This window comes from Pteropus medius, unplaced genomic scaffold (assembly GCF_902729225.1).
Source record: "Pteropus medius unplaced genomic scaffold, Ma_sr-lr_union100, whole genome shotgun sequence".
Classification (NCBI taxonomy): domain Eukaryota; kingdom Metazoa; phylum Chordata; class Mammalia; order Chiroptera; family Pteropodidae; genus Pteropus; species Pteropus medius.
The window spans coordinates 30,959,353-30,976,276 of NW_024354502.1; the positions used below are offsets into that span (position 1 = coordinate 30,959,353).

Here is a 16,924-nt window from a genome sequence, read left to right on the forward strand (position 1 = left end):
AGCAGGCACGTTGCTGACCTCCTCCAGTCTCAGATTTCTTATGTACGAAGGAAATTGCAACACTGCTTACCTCAATGGCAGTGGGGAGGGTGAAATGACACAATGCAGGTAAAGCTTTATTGACCTAACCTGAGCAGAGATTAGCCCAGTGCCAGGCACGTAGTAAGTGCTCATTAAATATTCCCACCTGTCATCATCACCCCACTGGCAAAGCAGTGTCGGGAACTGGTCAGAAGGTGGTTTTCAGTGAGTGCCCTCTGTGGGATTCTTAGGGGCAGTGGACCAGTTGTGGCTGAGCTTATACGCTGGCCTGTCTCCCTCAGAACTGCAGCACAGGTGAGAACAAAAATCTCTCATCTTAGAACGACTCAGACACCTCAGCTATACGTATGTGAGTGCTTCCCAGAGTTCTCAGTTCTGCTTCCTCCACAGGCCAGTTCCTGCCAGTCCTGCTGCCCAGGCTGCCTGTCAGCCCAGGTCCCCAAGCCCAGGGTCAGGGTCAGCACTCAGATGACTTCAGCTGGTAAAAAACACTTGTGGACTTGTTGGTGGTTGGTGACCAGTCACTCTGATGCTTCTTTTTATCTTCTTAACAGTACCTGAATCAGTTCGAGAACTGCTGCGGCCTGCGGGAAGGAGCCATCCTCACCTTGCTAAGCGACATTGGTAAATCCCAGCTCTGGGTGTCAGGTCCAGCCCTGCAGAGAGAGTATGTGGTGCCCCGTGAGTCCCGTGGAGCGCAGAGTGGAGATATTTCAGTCCTCTGGTTTTTACAGAGGGTGGGGTTGAGGGGGGACAGACGGAATGAGTAGGTCAACAAGGGACTAGTCAGGCAGGCGCTGAACTCAAATAGATTACCTTTCCTTCCGGACTAAGTCACGAAGTGAATTATGTATATAGAATAACAGAGTTCCTTTCCCATTAAAAAGCTCCACTCCCTACTTTCCTGGAATGGCCAGCGATGGAGTAGGTTGTCATTTGAATGAATTTCATCCCTTGGCAGCAGATTTTTCCACTTCCACATTGGCAGTTCTTTTGCCAACCACAGGCATAGGAAAAACTTCATTTGTTTAATTCTTTGGTACTATTGGTGTCCTCAGATGAGGGTATCTATGGCACACTCTGAGGCCAGGCTGGCATTAGGGAGAAGAAGAGTAACCCCAGACTGTAGAGGTCAGAAGCAATCCCCTAGACCAGTGGTCCCCAACCTTTTTGGCACCAGGGACCGGTGCTCCTATGAGAATCTAATGCTTCACAATCTGAGGTGGAGCTGAGGCAGTGATGTTAGCACTGGGGAGCGGCTGCAAATACAGATGAAGCTTTGCTTGCTCACCAGCTGTTCACTTCCTGTTGTGTGGCCCGGTTCCTAACAGGCCGTGGACTAGTACCGGTACCAGTCTGCAGCCCCGGGGTTGGAGGGAATTTGGAGGAGGATCTCCGCAAGTCAGCACGTGGCTCCAGGCTAGGGAAACAGACATCAAGAGTGAGAGAGCGACTGCTAAGACTTCCTTTTTAGTTTTTTCTTGTTTTACTCTCCAAGGTTGTAGGTACAAGTTGACAGTTTGAGATCTAAAATTTAGAGTTATCCAGAGTTTATCACTGAGTGTTGCCCTCAGATTTGGGGAATGATACCATTTTCATCCCTCTCTCACTGCAACCTTTTTGAAGCTGTTTGTTTTTTCTTTTTGTTTGCTCAAACTTTTTTAATTTTTAGAAAAGCATCAAACATATAGAAAAGTTGAAAGAGTAGTGCAGTGAAACGCACATACCCTTCACCTAAATTCACCAGTTTGTCACATTTGTAAAGTTTTGTTCTCTAACACTTGTCCTGGAAAGATAAGTGGGCTTCCAGTCTCTAAAACACTTTGCCTTCCTAGTGTAGGTCTGCCTCTTCCTTACTCTGCCACCTTTCATGGGAGGTAGGGAAGAAGGAAATGAAGGGTGGGAAGTCAATCAGTGACATTTAAGCATAGGATCCAAACAGTCTGACATAGAAAATTCTGTCTCCCTCTATACCCTTTGTCTTTGTCCTTTGGGTGGACTTCACAGTGAGGGCAAGTTGACATTGCACCAATTTTATCTGACTTGAGTGGGCATCCACCACTGGCTAGAATGATTTCTTCATGCATTGGCTCATATGGGTCTCCTGGAAGGGACCTGTCTGTCTATCTAAAGGGTCTAATCCATAGGTCAAGAATCTCACTTGTTTTCTTGACACCTTGCCACATGGCTCACCTGTCCACATTTTGCTTAGATATTCACTTGATTGTGTCTTTTTCTCAGTGGCCGCATCATTAATTTATTCTCTATTGAGTTGAGCTGACGGCAGGTTAGTAGGTTGGGAAATATTCTTTTGCTCTTCATGGCAACTTTTATTTTTTTTCTCCATGGTTGGAGCTTCAAGTCATTTTTTAAATGTTATCTCTCAAATATTTTTCTTTTACTCATTATTTGTTTATTCATCAAATAGTTAAGAAAGTCTTTAAAGTGTTGGCTAAAGTACATAAAACTGTCTACTTCTTCAAATAACTTTTTACTTCCTCATTGATTCTCTAGTGATATTAATAGAACCTCTGCTGGTTGCATATTCTTTGGTCTGGGCGTGTTGTATATCTAGTTACCATTAACTCGTATGATAGCTTTTGTATTATCCATTATCTATTACCTATTCAGGTTGTATGCGTGTGTTTAAATTATATGTAAATCAGAATAACTAAGGGCTTATGTTATTTAGTTTTCCTAGAGGTGGATGAATATTAAAATTCTTTAGGTCACTGATTCCCCATATTTCTTCTCTGTGACCCCAAATTGGAAATAATGAGGCCTCGAAATACTAGTACACTAGAATTAAATTCTTAAAGGTGAAGACTAGAATTAAATTCTTAAAGGTGAAGATATAGTTGTCTCTATATCTTCAACATCTGGAACAGTAGCTTTATATAGCAGATTCTCTATAAATATTTGTCAAATGAATAAATCTCAAAGGAAATTAAAATAAGTAGGATTTTTTTTTTTTTTTAAAAAGACAGATGTCCACATATATTTAACATTCTCAGGTCAAATACAAGGTCTTCCACTTATTGGCAGTGTGGCCTTAGGCATGTTACTTAATTTTTAAGAATATCAGTTTTGTTAGCTGTAAAATGGGACCATTAGTCACCTTATTAGAATTGTTATAAGGATAAAATGAGATGATGTACATAAAGCTCCTGGCACAGTGCTTTGCTCCTGGCAGAATGTGCAGTCAGCAAATGTTAGTTCCTTTCTCGTGTTCTTCCCTCTCTGGATTTGAATTTATAGCATGCCTTTTGAAAAAGCTCCATCACCCTTATTTGGGTGTTGACCTGAGGTTGGGATCCAGTGAGTAGGCAGGTAGTTGTCTTATGAGACTTCCCTTCCTGGAAATGGTTAACCTTCCTCAGACCAATTCCTATCTCAGCCACTTTTAGATTCACTCATATCCTCTGACTTTGTACTTACAGTGGAGGTGGCTGATAAGCTTGTATTTTATTTCATTCCCATTTCTGACTTGTGTACAAGATTTATCACATTTATTTCTTTTGCTAGGATTTCATCACTGAGCCAAATTTCAAAAGCTTTTCTTGGAGCTCATCTCACATAATTCTTTTGTATTTTGAAACATTTCCTGAGCATATTTTGTTCCAGTTTGTTCCAAGTGCTGGCCCCATGTTCCCTTTGTTGGAGTTGCCACCTCTGTTCTCTGCCAGATTGACTTCAGATAAGCACCAGAGCCACACCCTTGACCGCTAGATCTAGATTCATTGCCTTTTCTTCTGTGTTAAACCTGTTTACTCCTAACCTCTCTGCACCGCTAACCTCCCAGAGATGCCCACTCAGAGCAGCACCAAGATAATAGACACAGGTAGAATTTTTCCAGTGAACTTTAAATTGCCTAAGAAGATACTGCAGTGTACCTATGAGAAAATGAGCAGATGTCTGCTGAGCACTTGGGAGAGCCCTGTTTCCTATGTCAGGACAGGCCAGTTAGACCATTGCTCATATGCTGGAAAGAGATCCAGAAATAGGTGCAGAGGCAGCTGGAAATTATTTGTCTTCTACCTAATGTGATTTAAAAATAGCTCAAGGAAGTTATATCTAAGTAGACTCTTGAAATAGTCTTGCTCATTATTCTTTGGAAAACATTTGGATGTGTTTCCTTCTGCCAGCAGAGGAGCAGACTCCTGGGCATTCAAGACTGAGGTACAGATTGCCATACTCAGGAGTCCAATGTCTCTGCTGGGGGGTGGGGACCTGCCCATGCTCAGGCCAGCTAGGTGGGCCAATTGTGCATTTGCCATATCGGATCTTAGATCTGAATTGATCTGCCTTGATTCTCCAGGTGGCCAGTTTACTGTGGTGACTGACCGTCCTATCCTCTGAGCCTTTAGGAATCCCACTCCCCATTTTTGTCTGCTTCACTTTCTGAGTCACCATCTCTGCCCCTACTAGAGTTGCTACTAGCAGGCATCCAGTACTTGAATGTTAAAGAGCTGAGAGGTTTCAAAGAGAACACAAGGCTTTATGGAAGAGAGCTCCAATCTAAGAATCAGAAAATTGGGCTATTTAGTGTTTCTCTGATTGTGAATTTATAACATGAAAGGAATACTGGATCTCAGAAATTCAGATAATTTGTATATAAAGTATATTGGGAAATATAAGTAACCAGATTAATGAATATAATAATAAAAGAGAAGATAACTGGCTTTCAGTCCTGGCTTTTCTGCTTCCCCAGCTCTGTCACCTTGGGCAAGGACCTTTTTGGTGCATTTATCTTTCTCTGTCTTCTCTGACAACTATGGTAGCTTTTGGGGCCTACATGTCCTCAACTTTAAAATGAGGGTTTGGGCGAGGCGACCTTAGGGAAGGTCCCTTCTAACTTTAAATATTCCACATTCATTATCTGCAGAATAGTTGCTCCAGAATGTCTGTGAAGTCCACTCCGCTATCCCTTCCTGACAAACTTGCTTCTCTCAAGTTTTTCTCATCTCTCCTTTAATGCATCATTTTTTGCCCAGAGCTTTGCTCGATGCTTTCTTTTTATTCCTGCTCCATCCTATTCATCCCTCTCTGCACCTGGACTGACTACCCACTGCTTTCCACTGTTTTGTCTGCCAGCTCATTCTTGTGACATCTTCATCAACCATAGCTCCAAAATCTGTGTATTTAACTATGATTTCCATCCTCAATGCCATATTGACATCTGTATAATATTCTCCCAAAGTCAGTTCCAAATTGAAATCCTAGACTTCTTCTCTAAACCAGATCCCTTCCTGAATCCTCTTTCTTGTGCCACTAGCTCCATCTTTCTACCAGTTACCCAGAAAGAGCGCCACTTTTGGATTTCATTTCTTAGAATCTGCCCCTCTTCCTGCTCCACACCCTCCCATTTGAAAAGTCTTCAAATCCTTTCGACCTTCCTTTGTGTTGTATATCTCATTTTCCCTTTCTGTTCCCACCGCCTCCACTAATTCAGCATCATAGCAAATTATTGTAATAACCTCTTATCTCACCTCTTTATTCCCATTTTACTAATCCATCTTTCATTTGAAAAGATACTTTCATCATTATTCATGAATAATGAATAATGATGAAAGTATCCTTTCACCTTGCATTTATTCCAGTCCACTATAGCCAACTTTGCATGTACATGGTCCTCAAAACCCATTTTTCAGTTCTTGTGCTAGCCTTTGCACATGTTCCTCCTTTTAGAATGCTGCTCTTGTACCTCCCCAACGATCCTAAGCCTTCTTATTTTTTGGCACCGCTTTAGACTTGCCCCCTTCAGGGGGACTGCCCTGACTCATCACTCACAGTGGTTCTCCCTCTCACGGGAGTCTTTTTCTCTTGTTGCCTCCTCCACTCACCTGGTGTCTCTGCTGTAGTAGTTCTGTGTTCTCTGACTGTGTAGTATGTGTTCTCTGACTGTAGTAGTTCTCTGCCTTGACAATAAGAACTGACTTCTTGGTTTGGAGCCCGTTGACTAGACTTTGTGCAGTAAGTAAAGAAAATGCTTCAATTCCCTGGCACATTTTCCACAAACCTAACAAATAGAAGACACCACTTTATAAGTACTACTAATTGAATGAATGAGAGAATGATTTTGCACTTTGCTCTTAGCACTTAGTGTGACTGCCTTGCTACCTTGCTGATTAGTCATAAGGCTATTTTAGCCGAGAAACCTTTAGCTGGACTAAATCTTTCTCCACATGTCCACGCTTGGCCTTCCAATCTTTTTTGTTTGGAAAGTCCAGTGACACTGAAATGACTGGCACATAGTAGGTACACGGTCACTCAATAGTGAACGAACAGCCTGTTGCCCTTCTTACTCATTGGTGACTTAAATCACCAAGTGGTGACTGTCTTTTCTTTTTCTTCAAATCTCTGTGTCAACTTTTTGGTCTATTTATCTTTCCATTTCTTCTCTATGGAATGTGTCTCGAATAAAAATGTTCTTAAAGAGAGCTTAGTGGTCCCTTTGAATTTGAAGTGTAGTAAGTAGGGATTCATGGACACAACCCTTATAAAACTGCTTTTCTACAAGGAAGTCTAGCTCGTCCTATCTGTTCCCTAATTTGTGGTTTGTAATATGAAAAAGAACTGTGATTTGGGATTCTGGCTCATCAATAAGAACTCCAGGAGTGCTGCATTCTTTAGTTATATATTCATGTCTACCTCACAAGCTAGGGGAAAGCCGGGGCCAATATCTAAATGCTGCTCTTGACAAGGATAATAGGAGGAGGCTATCGTTTTCCTGTGATAGGTCTTTTGCTTGGACTTCTCTGTGTAGTATCTGCCCTATGAAATGCCACTGCAGAGTTTAAAAGTTCGCACAGAGTAGGTGCTTCTTATAATTCTTTTTTATAATTGGAATGTGAGAAATTAACTTTTTAGGCTGTAATGCTTTGCGGTATGTATGGTTTTTAATTTTTATACATTTTTGTATATCACTTACTAGGGGTTTAGATTTTTTTTATAAATGTTCAGATGCGAAAGTGTTTTTCTTAATCTCAAATTCTCATTTTCTATCCCATTTAAATCAAATTAGGTTCTCTTGGCTTGAGATAATTTTGATTCATTTCATGATGCTCTTCAGGTACTATTTTGTAAAATACAGCACAGTCTGGCCTACTTAGCTTTTGGAAGACTGTTTCAATGAGGAGAGCTATTTAAGAGGTCTTGCCTATTAGAATTTTTACTCTTGCACTCAGTCCAAGAAACTATATATAACAACACCTGTAGGATTCTTTAATTTTAGACTTTATTAAGTTGACAAAAATATTTGAGAATAAATGACTGCCCCAAAATGAGTAGTAAAGTTTTTTATGTACAGTTGCATAAGCATAAACATAGACAGCTATTAATAGTAGTCAGTGGATTAGTTACCAGTTTGCCATTCCATCTCACTAAAGATCTGATGACAACTTTGAATCAGCATGGTGTAGAGAATAGTGCTTTCAGTATAATCTGAACGCTCTTAATCCTCACTGGGGGGCTACTTGGGACATCTCACCTGCTCGTGTTCCACGTTATTTGTGCTGAGATGTTCACATCCAGCTTCAGAGGCCTTGTCTTAATCTGGGCATATGTGCTTGTTCAAAATACATTGAGTCTCAACTTTCATACACTCTCCTTTTGAATAAACTGACCCCACTTTTATGTATTATACTCTGACACTGTTGTCATATACCCAAACAGGTCTTTTGTGAATCAGTCAATACACATTTTGAGTTTTTGTACAGTTGTGCTCCGTGCCAGCCACTAGTTCAGGTTCAATAGTAATACCATCTCTGTGCAAGGTTGTGTTTGTGCAATTATTATAGTGCTCTATTATACTTTGCTTTGATTCTTTAATAAAGGTAATACAAAAATGAAAGTGCTGTGAGAAGCATTGGTTCTTAAAAGTTAATACAATGGAGAATGAGATGGAGTGGAATTTTTTAGGCATTGAAAGCAACAAGTCTTTCACTTCATTTGGACAGTCAATGGACCTATGCCAATATACTGTATTCACTTATGAAAGAAAAGAAAAATAAGAAGCAAGTATGAGATGTTGGAACTATATGGTCAAAGACTGAGTTTAAAAGGGGAGATGTAATTAGAAGTTTTCTAATATAATGTAATATTCTGAGATGGAACTGCCCTAATCAGATGTCAGTCAATTGTTTAGCTGTCTCAGTTTGACTTTCGAAGGTGCTTTCAGAAAACATTCAGCATAAAAGTCTTTATGCATCGTGTCTGATCCCTTGGTTGCTGTGGAAGGCCTTTCTCCTGCTCTGCAGAGCAGACAGGAATGGCTGCCCGGGCCGTGGGGCTACCCACCTCCCTGGTTTGCCCACATTCTCAGTCTGGCTTGATGAGTTTGTTAACCAATATTAAACTTCTCTTAGTGTTATTGTATTTGCTTTTTGACCTTTTTTCTTAAACAAAAACCAGATCATACCATTAACTTGGCAGTGCATCATTGACATCCCTCTGAGTCATATTATCTATACCTGAGTTCTATTATCTGTAAAGCTAAATGATTTTAAAACAATTGCCTAATATAATGTGGATCTACCATAATTTGTTCAGCCTTTCCTGATTGATGACTTTCAGTTTGTTTCTGGCTATTTCACTCAAAGCTATGCAATAAGCATCCTTATTTGTATCTTATGATGCTTTTGATTGTACAAACTAGACTACTAAAGATTTGGAAATAATGGATCAAACAATGTGTATGCTTCAAAATTAAATAGATATTGCCATATTTCTTTCCCAAAAAGGCATAGCGATTTTTACTCCTTCCACTCATGTAGGGAAGGGCTTTTTATTTTGCATCTAAAATTCTTTCTGGTTGAAGAGGTGAAAAAAAGCATTTCATTGTGCTTTTTAATATGCACTTTTTGGACTACTTGTTACCTTGAGCAGCTTTCTGTGGAATTGTTTGCCATTTGCATTTCTTCTTCGGTAAATCACCCTTTTTCTACTGGGCTGCTTTCTTATTGATTTATAAGAACTTTTTTGTCTATAAGGTATATTTACTCTTTGACATATGTGTTGCAGATATTTTTTCCCCAGCTCTTTTTGTCTTTTGACCTTATGAATGGTACCTTTTGCCATAAACTTTAAAAACCTTTTTATATTATTCATATTGCTTGTCTTTATGCTATATATTTTTCTTTACCTACCTACCTAAAAATGAAATACTTCATTTTTTTTGCTAAATTTGTCCCTTGGTACTTAAGAGTTTTTGTTGCTAATGTGAATGGGATTTTTTTTTTTTCCAACTGGATATAGGTGACATGGAGAAAAATTATTGATTTGTACATACTTGTTTTGTTTCCAAATAACTTACTAAATTCTTTCCAGGTTTTAGTCTATTGAGTTTTCTAGCCATATGGTCATATCATCTCCAAGTAGAGATACTTTTATCCCCTATTTCATTTTTTTCTTTTGTAGTACGATTAACTAGGACTTCTGTTAAAGTTATTAAACCTCTGATGAGTAAAAATCACATCTGTTGCTCTGTGCCATGACTTCCTGTATAACATTGTCATGTTTCCTCTTCACAGCAGAAGTTGTTGGTATCAAATGACTTCAAAGCCAGTAGTATCGTGCAGGCTCCTTCCTTCCCAACTAGCTTCTGAGCTCTTTAAAGTTAGGGATCATGTCCCTTATTTTATGTCCCTCACAGAACCTAGCAGAGAACTGGACATATAAAAAACACACATCGAAGTGTCAGATGTGTTGAATGTGCTCCTAACCTCTTTAGTGTTCCTCACTTCTTCCTTGAAGCCAGCTCTGACCTTATAGGACTCTAGATCAGATGTCCAAAGTGCTCTTTGCCCAAAGGGCCCTTCTTCCTTACCCACCCTGTAGAATTCAGATTTTTCAGTCTCTACACCAGACAGGTTCCTCTTCTCAAACTTGATCAGCATCAACATCACTTGGAGAGCTTGTTAAAACATAGATTGCAGAGTCACCCTCAAAGTTTCTGATTTAGTAGGTGTGGGGTGTGGGACCTGAGAACACTGCATTTCTGACAACTTTGGATGCTTCAGGTTCTGGCAATGCAATTTGAGAACCACTGCTCTAGACTGTAGTTGGTGACCTCGCGGATGCGAGGCTATGGGTTCCTTGCATGAAAAAGCCAGATTCTTGTGGTGGTCCAAGTTCTGCTCACACAGCCAGGTCCTCTTTAGTTCACCCGAGGGCATCTGCTCAGACCTTGTCCCTCTACCACAAGTCTGTGCACTGGAAGTCAGAGTATGTGTCAGGGGCACACAATGTTCATCTTTCACAGCATAGGTGATTTTGAAATGAAAAGCATTTTTTAGGCTTAATGGAAATCCACTCCCCTTTCCACCTTCTCAGCCTCTGCACTTAGATACCTTCATGAAAACAGAATCATCCATCGGGATCTAAAGCCAGAAAACATCGTCCTGCAGCAAGGAGAGCAAAGAGTGAGTGACTACCCCGGGACTTGGAAAGTCCTGGAGACTGCCTCAGGGAAGTTGCTCTGGTAGAGAAGGAACAAACTTTACATGTTTGTTTATATTCGCTTTGATTCTCTGGGAATGCTTTTTGATTTGGATCAAAATTCAGCAAAAAAATTCTTGCTTGCAGATTGAGGCAAGTTTGAATGGATCACATTGTTAATTGCCCAAGTTGCAGGAATCTGATAAGGAAAATAATGTTTGTCTTCCCACCTTCACCCCCAACCTTTGGGACTAGCACTTCTTGGAAATAGACTTTTTGTTTTCCATTTGTTTGAGAGCGTCCGCTCTTGATGCTAACATGGAAACCAGCACGAAGGTGGTTCTGGGTGTGGCTGAGAAGAGGCATTTGGAGCTGGCACCTGCCCGTGGAGCCTGGTCCAGCCTGCAGTTTCCCCAGAGCTCTTAGCAGCCCTCTTCAGTGGCCCTCCTTCCTAGGTGTGGTGGTAACATTCCCATGGGGCTTAGCACTGTGCTCTTCCACAGACTTATTTTTTTAGCTGGGGATGATGAACAGGGGCTCAGCTGAGTGGACTGTAGTAACTCAACTCATGGGTCACTTAATCTCTCTGATGCACCTTCTGTCAGCATTCTGGGCTGACCCATGATTATCACAGCACTCACCTTTGTTTCAGTTCACTCATTCTTACCATTGGTTCTAAGAATTGAGAACTAAAGGTTTCCACTGAGAAGGGATTGGCCTGGTCTCTCACATCATGAAGTCCAGGTTTAGCAGTCTTGAGGTCTAGTGCATGGTCTGTTAATGATGGCCTTCCTCTGGTGACTGGTCACAGCGCAAAGGAGAACATATGCCTTTTTTCAGCATTTTCACAGTGTGTGTTTTCTTTTGCCCTAAATCTACCATGTTGGAGGCATTCTTCTGTGAATTTGGTAGTTCTGAGGAACTTATTATCTAATACCACCTGGGATTTCAGAAATATCCTCTGCTCTGTCAACAACAATCAGAATTTTTATAGGAGGACAGTGTATTCTCATAACCCTCAGATTTTTCTTCCTTCCCTTTTTTTTTCCAGTTAATACACAAAATTATTGACCTAGGATATGCCAAGGAGCTGGATCAGGGAAGTCTCTGTACTTCCTTTGTGGGGACCCTGCAGTACCTGGTAAGACATGGGATTTACATGTTTGCTGATCAGTTTCTGTCTCGTGGCCATATCTCTGGGGCTCCTCTCTATCCTTGCCTTCTAGCATCTAAGTCTTGCCAGCTCTTTGGATGTTTCTTAGATGCATAAGAATTGTTGTATGAGGTCAGAGGCAGAATCTGTTCAAGTCAGCACTTTTTGCCAACAGAGGCCCTATAGAAGGATGCGATCCTCTTCTTTGGTGTCAGAAGAGCTCTGCTAGTGTGCTGTCGCACAAATCTCATAACCTCTGAGATTCAGTATTTTATCTGAAAATGAAGAGTTTAAACTAGATTCATGCTGGTCTGTAGAGGCCACAGTTTCCATGAGGCATCTCGGGCCATTGAGGAGGAGCTGAGCTCTGAGCTCCCACCCTTTATGTTATTTCGTCTGAATATTGGGGTTCTATTTGAGTTATCCATTCATTCAAGAAATATTGATCGAGTGTGGTCTGTATGCCAAGTATTGTGCTAGAAGCTGATGATGCAGTGAGAAAGAAGACAAGCCTTTCCCTGGCTTTGGGAGCTTAGAGTTTAGCAAGGAAGCAGGTATTACACTGACACACAAATGACTGAGAAAATACAGTTGTGATAAGTGTGATAAGAATATATATTAGGAGGACCTAGCCTAGTGTAAGACCTGAAGCGATGGATAAGTGAAAAGGGGCTGGAGGTGGGTGGACTGAGAGGAAATTCCAGGCATACAGATAATATATTAGGAGACCAGAAAGTGTGGCTGGAACCTAGAGAAGAAAGAAGAGAGTATCTTGAGTTGAAGCTGGAGAGAGGATCAGGGGAGAGATAATACAGGGCACTTGGGGCTGGGTTAAAGATTTTAGACTTTATCCTAAAACCTCTGGAGAGACATTGAAGGATTTTAAGTTAGAGGGGGATCAGGTTTACCTTTTAAAAAGACCACTTTTGGTACAGTGGGGAGAATAAATTTCACTGAACAAAAATAAATCTGGTCAGGTAGTAAGGAGGTTGTTGTGATAGTCCAGAGCTGGTGGCAGCAGTAAGGACGTAGAGAATGATTCATGGAATGCTTAGCAAGAGACTCAGCAAAACTTGGTAATAGATTGCTTGTGGGATGATAACAGCCAGTAAAATGTTGATTGAATGAAGGAGTGTACAGTTTAAAAAACAAATACAAAAAAAAGGTTGAAAGACATTCATTTCGTGGAAATATCAGTTCTCAAAAAAAAAAAACCATTCTGAGTGCATTTGTACTTCCTACTTATCCCATCAACCATGGTCATGGGCTCCACCAGTTTATCACCTACTCTGAGGAATATAGGTTTCAGAGTGGCAACTCATGGATGGCTATGATGCAGGGGCCTGTGCCCGTATAACGTAATCACGTTGGTCCTGCTGTGTGTCCCCTGGAATCCTCATTAACTCAGCCGTAGTTAAGTGAGAGGGACCCCAAGCTCTGACCAGGATGCTCAAGTCAAATCTTTCACTCACAGGAGCTAAAACTTCTGTCCATAACCAGACACAGATTGATCTGACCATCCCCTAATTTTTCCTCTTGTTTTAGACTCCTTGGCTCTTTCATAACTGTCACACTTCCAGCCAGACTGTGCACAGTCCTGTCTCTGTACCTTTGCTTGTGATGGTCATTTCTGGAATGTTTCCTCTCAGACACTCATGTGAGGAGCCTTCTTCTGAGCCTGGTTCCGGTCCCACCTGTGCTTCGATGATTTCCTTGGTCACTCCAGCTCTTTCTACTTGGGCAACAGTCATGCATCTGGCTTTTTCTCTGCCTGATTGTATATATTCCATCCCATTGTATAACCATGTCATATACCACATCGGTTAGGAGAGTTGGTTAGCATATGGGATCATTTTCCTTTGTTTTATGCAGCCTATCTTCCCATCTCCTCACAGAGCCTAAGAGAAGGGTATACGATGTACTCTGGTCTACCTAAAAATCCCCTAAGGGCCCTTGTATCAGCATTAGGAATGAATGAGGTACAGAAGAATCCTAGATACCACCACCTAAATGTGGTCACCTCCTCAGCCTTGAGTGGATGTGCCAGTGCCCCATGGTTGGAGCCAGCAAAGTGTGGGGCATGATTAGAAGGGCTGGTTGCCCCTTGCTGTGGTGGCTCCTTAGAAGAGGGAGCAACTCAGGCGTGTCTACACCATGCGTTGTTTCAGGCCCCGGAACTGCTGGAGCAGCAGAAGTACACAGTGACTGTCGACTACTGGAGCTTCGGCACCTTGGCTTTCGAGTGCATCACGGGCTTCCGGCCTTTCCTCCCCAACTGGCAGCCTGTGCAGTGGTGAGTGAGAGACCACGGCCCTGGGACCGGGGCCGGGCAGTCTCCTGAAGGAAGGAGTGTGTTCCTCTGTCTTTGCTATGTCGCTTCACCTGTTCCCACCTCACTGGGCACTCTCAGGCTGGGCCGTGATCTGTCTTCCAGAGAGAAAAAGTCCTGTTGGAATGTAGCATGTGGACAGTCCAAGCTCCAAAGCCTAGAAAAGTAGAGCAGTTGTTAAGTATTAACATCTTTAAATGTAATACTATATAAATGACATTTTCTTGGTGTTCAATAGCATCAAGTCAGTACATTCACAGACTATGGTGTACATTCATGCACTTACACTGAAAATGCTTGTGTTTTAGTAAATAAAAGATATGTGCATATGACAAATGGGAAATATTTACATAAAAATTTATTGTTGACAAATTTTACTATACCAAAATATAAATTTTTGTTTTAAAAACATAAGAAAGTGGCTTAAAATGTGAACCAAGTAAGTTACAAAAAAAGATTTTCTAATTAAAAAAACCAGATATAATTTTTAAAAATTACTTCATATTCTTTAACTTTTTAAATATAAAATAACATGTTATTCCTTATATATATAAAAGTTAATCATTACTGGAATGTATAATTTAAAATTTACATTCTCCTAAATCAGTTAGGTTTCATTCAGAATTGTTTCTTGAGAAGGCCACACGCTAATTTAAATAATCCTACTGTTGTTCAAAGTTTTTTTATTTTCAGTTTTGTTTTTTTTTTGAGCGGTAATGGTTCACATGGTTCAAACTTCAAAAAGTATAAAAGAGTATATACAGTGACAAGTCATCTCATACTGGCTCCCAGCCACCTGGTCTTCTTTCCCACAGAAACCCGATAGCACTGGTTTTTTGGTGTGCTTCTAAAGATGTTTCATACGTATCCAAGCACATTGGCATGTATTGGTTTGTTATTTAATTTGTGTGTCTCTCTCCTTCTTTACATTAATGCTAGCATCATATGAATTCTGTCTTGTATGTGCTCTTAAAGCATTTTTACACTGTGAGAATTTCTTTCACATACCCTGGAAACAATCATAACTGTTTTTGTGTATCTCCAGGCTTTTCAGCATGTGTGTTATACTTAAAAAGACAAATTACATATTCTCATATAATCTGCTTTTCATATTGACTATTGAAAATACTTATTTTTTACCATATTGTTTGGTATTCCACCGAGTAACTTACGCCCATTGTTGGCAACGTGGGTGGTTTATAATTTTTACTTCTTAACACCAAGAATAACATCCTTGTAGGGAAATTCTTATATATCTCATACATTTTTCCCAGGGATAAATTCCTAGAAATGGAATTAATAGATCAAAGATTATGTACATTTTAAAGGTTTTTAGATGTATATTAACAAATGCTCAACAGAAAGGTTGTATAAATAATGTTTCCACCAGGAACATACAAAGCTGTCCCTTTCACCACACCATTGCCAACACTGGCTGTTATCATTTTTCTAAATACTTTTCTGGAAGTAGCGAGAACAATTAACTTTTTTCAAAAACAGCTATTAGCATCATGAGAATATTTATTTCTAAGAATAAGATGTAGCCTTTGAAATCTGTTCCAGAAGAGTGGTTTTATGTGATGGCTGTCTAGTTTAGTCAACATTTATACACCACGTGTTGGAAAAGCAAAGGTAAATGAGGCAAACAAGGCCCCTGCTCTTGAAGTCTGGTGAAATGCCAAAGTATGGTGACTTATTTTAAAACAAGTAATGCTTGTTGGCTTACATAGATTCTGGATATTGAAGAATTAGCTCATTAATTTATACTCATACCTTATAATGTAAGCATCGTAAAAATAACTTTAAATATCTGTAATCTGTAGCGTTTTTAACTAACCAGGGAATTACAACATTTCTCAGTTCAAATGTTAGGTTTTTACGTTATTCATAACAAGAGTTAAAATCCATTAGACCTAGAAGAACACATACTATTAGAAAATATATTCCTAATGGCTCGACATCTTCATAATAAGTCTGTTATCTGCACAATCAGCTTCCTAGAACTCCCCTCATCGGTGCTGGAAGGCCACATGACCACTTTCAAGTGGATTTCTCTGATGCCCGATAAGGAGCTGTTTAGTGGACTAGTGTGAAAGAAGTGCCTGTCTCATCTGTTTATAATTCTATTATAAAGCTATTTTGAAATATAAGATCTAAGCAATAAGCATTTTATTTACTATGTCCTTTTATTTTTATAATTTCCCATTGACAGACTAAGTTTTCTATTAGAGGACCAGCCCACTTGTATGTAATGCCAAAGTATTGGTGCACCTACCTTAAAGCTATCAGTTTTAGCCAGAGCTGTAACCCACTGGCCTCTGCCATCCACCAGCTCTTCTGGGTTTGCCATGTGCTCTAGATATCAGTTCACCCGTTACCAATGAGAATTGTGCAGGTGAACACTTTTTATTTGAATTTCCTAGGTGTTCTTGTAACGGAAGGATTTGGACATTCAGGCAGAGTAGAAAGAACTCACCAGACTTTGGATTTGAGTCCCTGGTTCTGCCACTCTCTAGTTGTGTAACCTTGGGAAAATCACCTGATCTTCATTTTCTTACCACTGATTGGGGGACTAAAAACAGTGTCAACCACATATGGAGTTATCATGGCAAAGAAGTGCATGTTCAGTGTCAAAGTACTTGGTTATCTATGAAGCATTATTCAAATTATTATCCTTGTCACTAAGAAGATTTGAAACCAGTTGGCTTTAAAATTTTTTCCCTTTACTATTTCAGATGCATCAGTTCTTTAAATTGGGAAATACAAAAATTTATTTACCCCTAGAAATAATATTTAACCATATACATTAAGAGGAAAGTGCATGTGTTTGTGCATGTGTTGTGCATATTTCCTGTAAATGTGATATGAATGCTACAATCATGGTTTGGAAGTCCTGATTTTATCCTTCATCTAAATATAAGAGTTTTATATTAGATAAAACAAAAGGTAGAATAAAAGATAAG

General features: G+C 40.1%; 1 protein-coding gene across 2 annotated transcripts in view; it reads left to right on the forward strand.

The window, feature by feature from the left end:
* The window catches only part of IKBKB (inhibitor of nuclear factor kappa B kinase subunit beta), a 46,863-nt gene that overhangs the window by 14,322 nt on the left and 15,617 nt on the right, over window positions 1-16,924 (forward strand). For both annotated transcript variants that reach the window (XM_039853936.1, XM_039853937.1), the window contains 4 exons: window positions 597-666; window positions 10,375-10,463; window positions 11,531-11,620; window positions 13,801-13,925. In XM_039853936.1, the coding sequence (XP_039709870.1) occupies window positions 597-666; window positions 10,375-10,463; window positions 11,531-11,620; window positions 13,801-13,925 (374 nt within the window). The remainder of the gene's footprint in view (window positions 1-596; window positions 667-10,374; window positions 10,464-11,530; window positions 11,621-13,800; window positions 13,926-16,924) is intronic.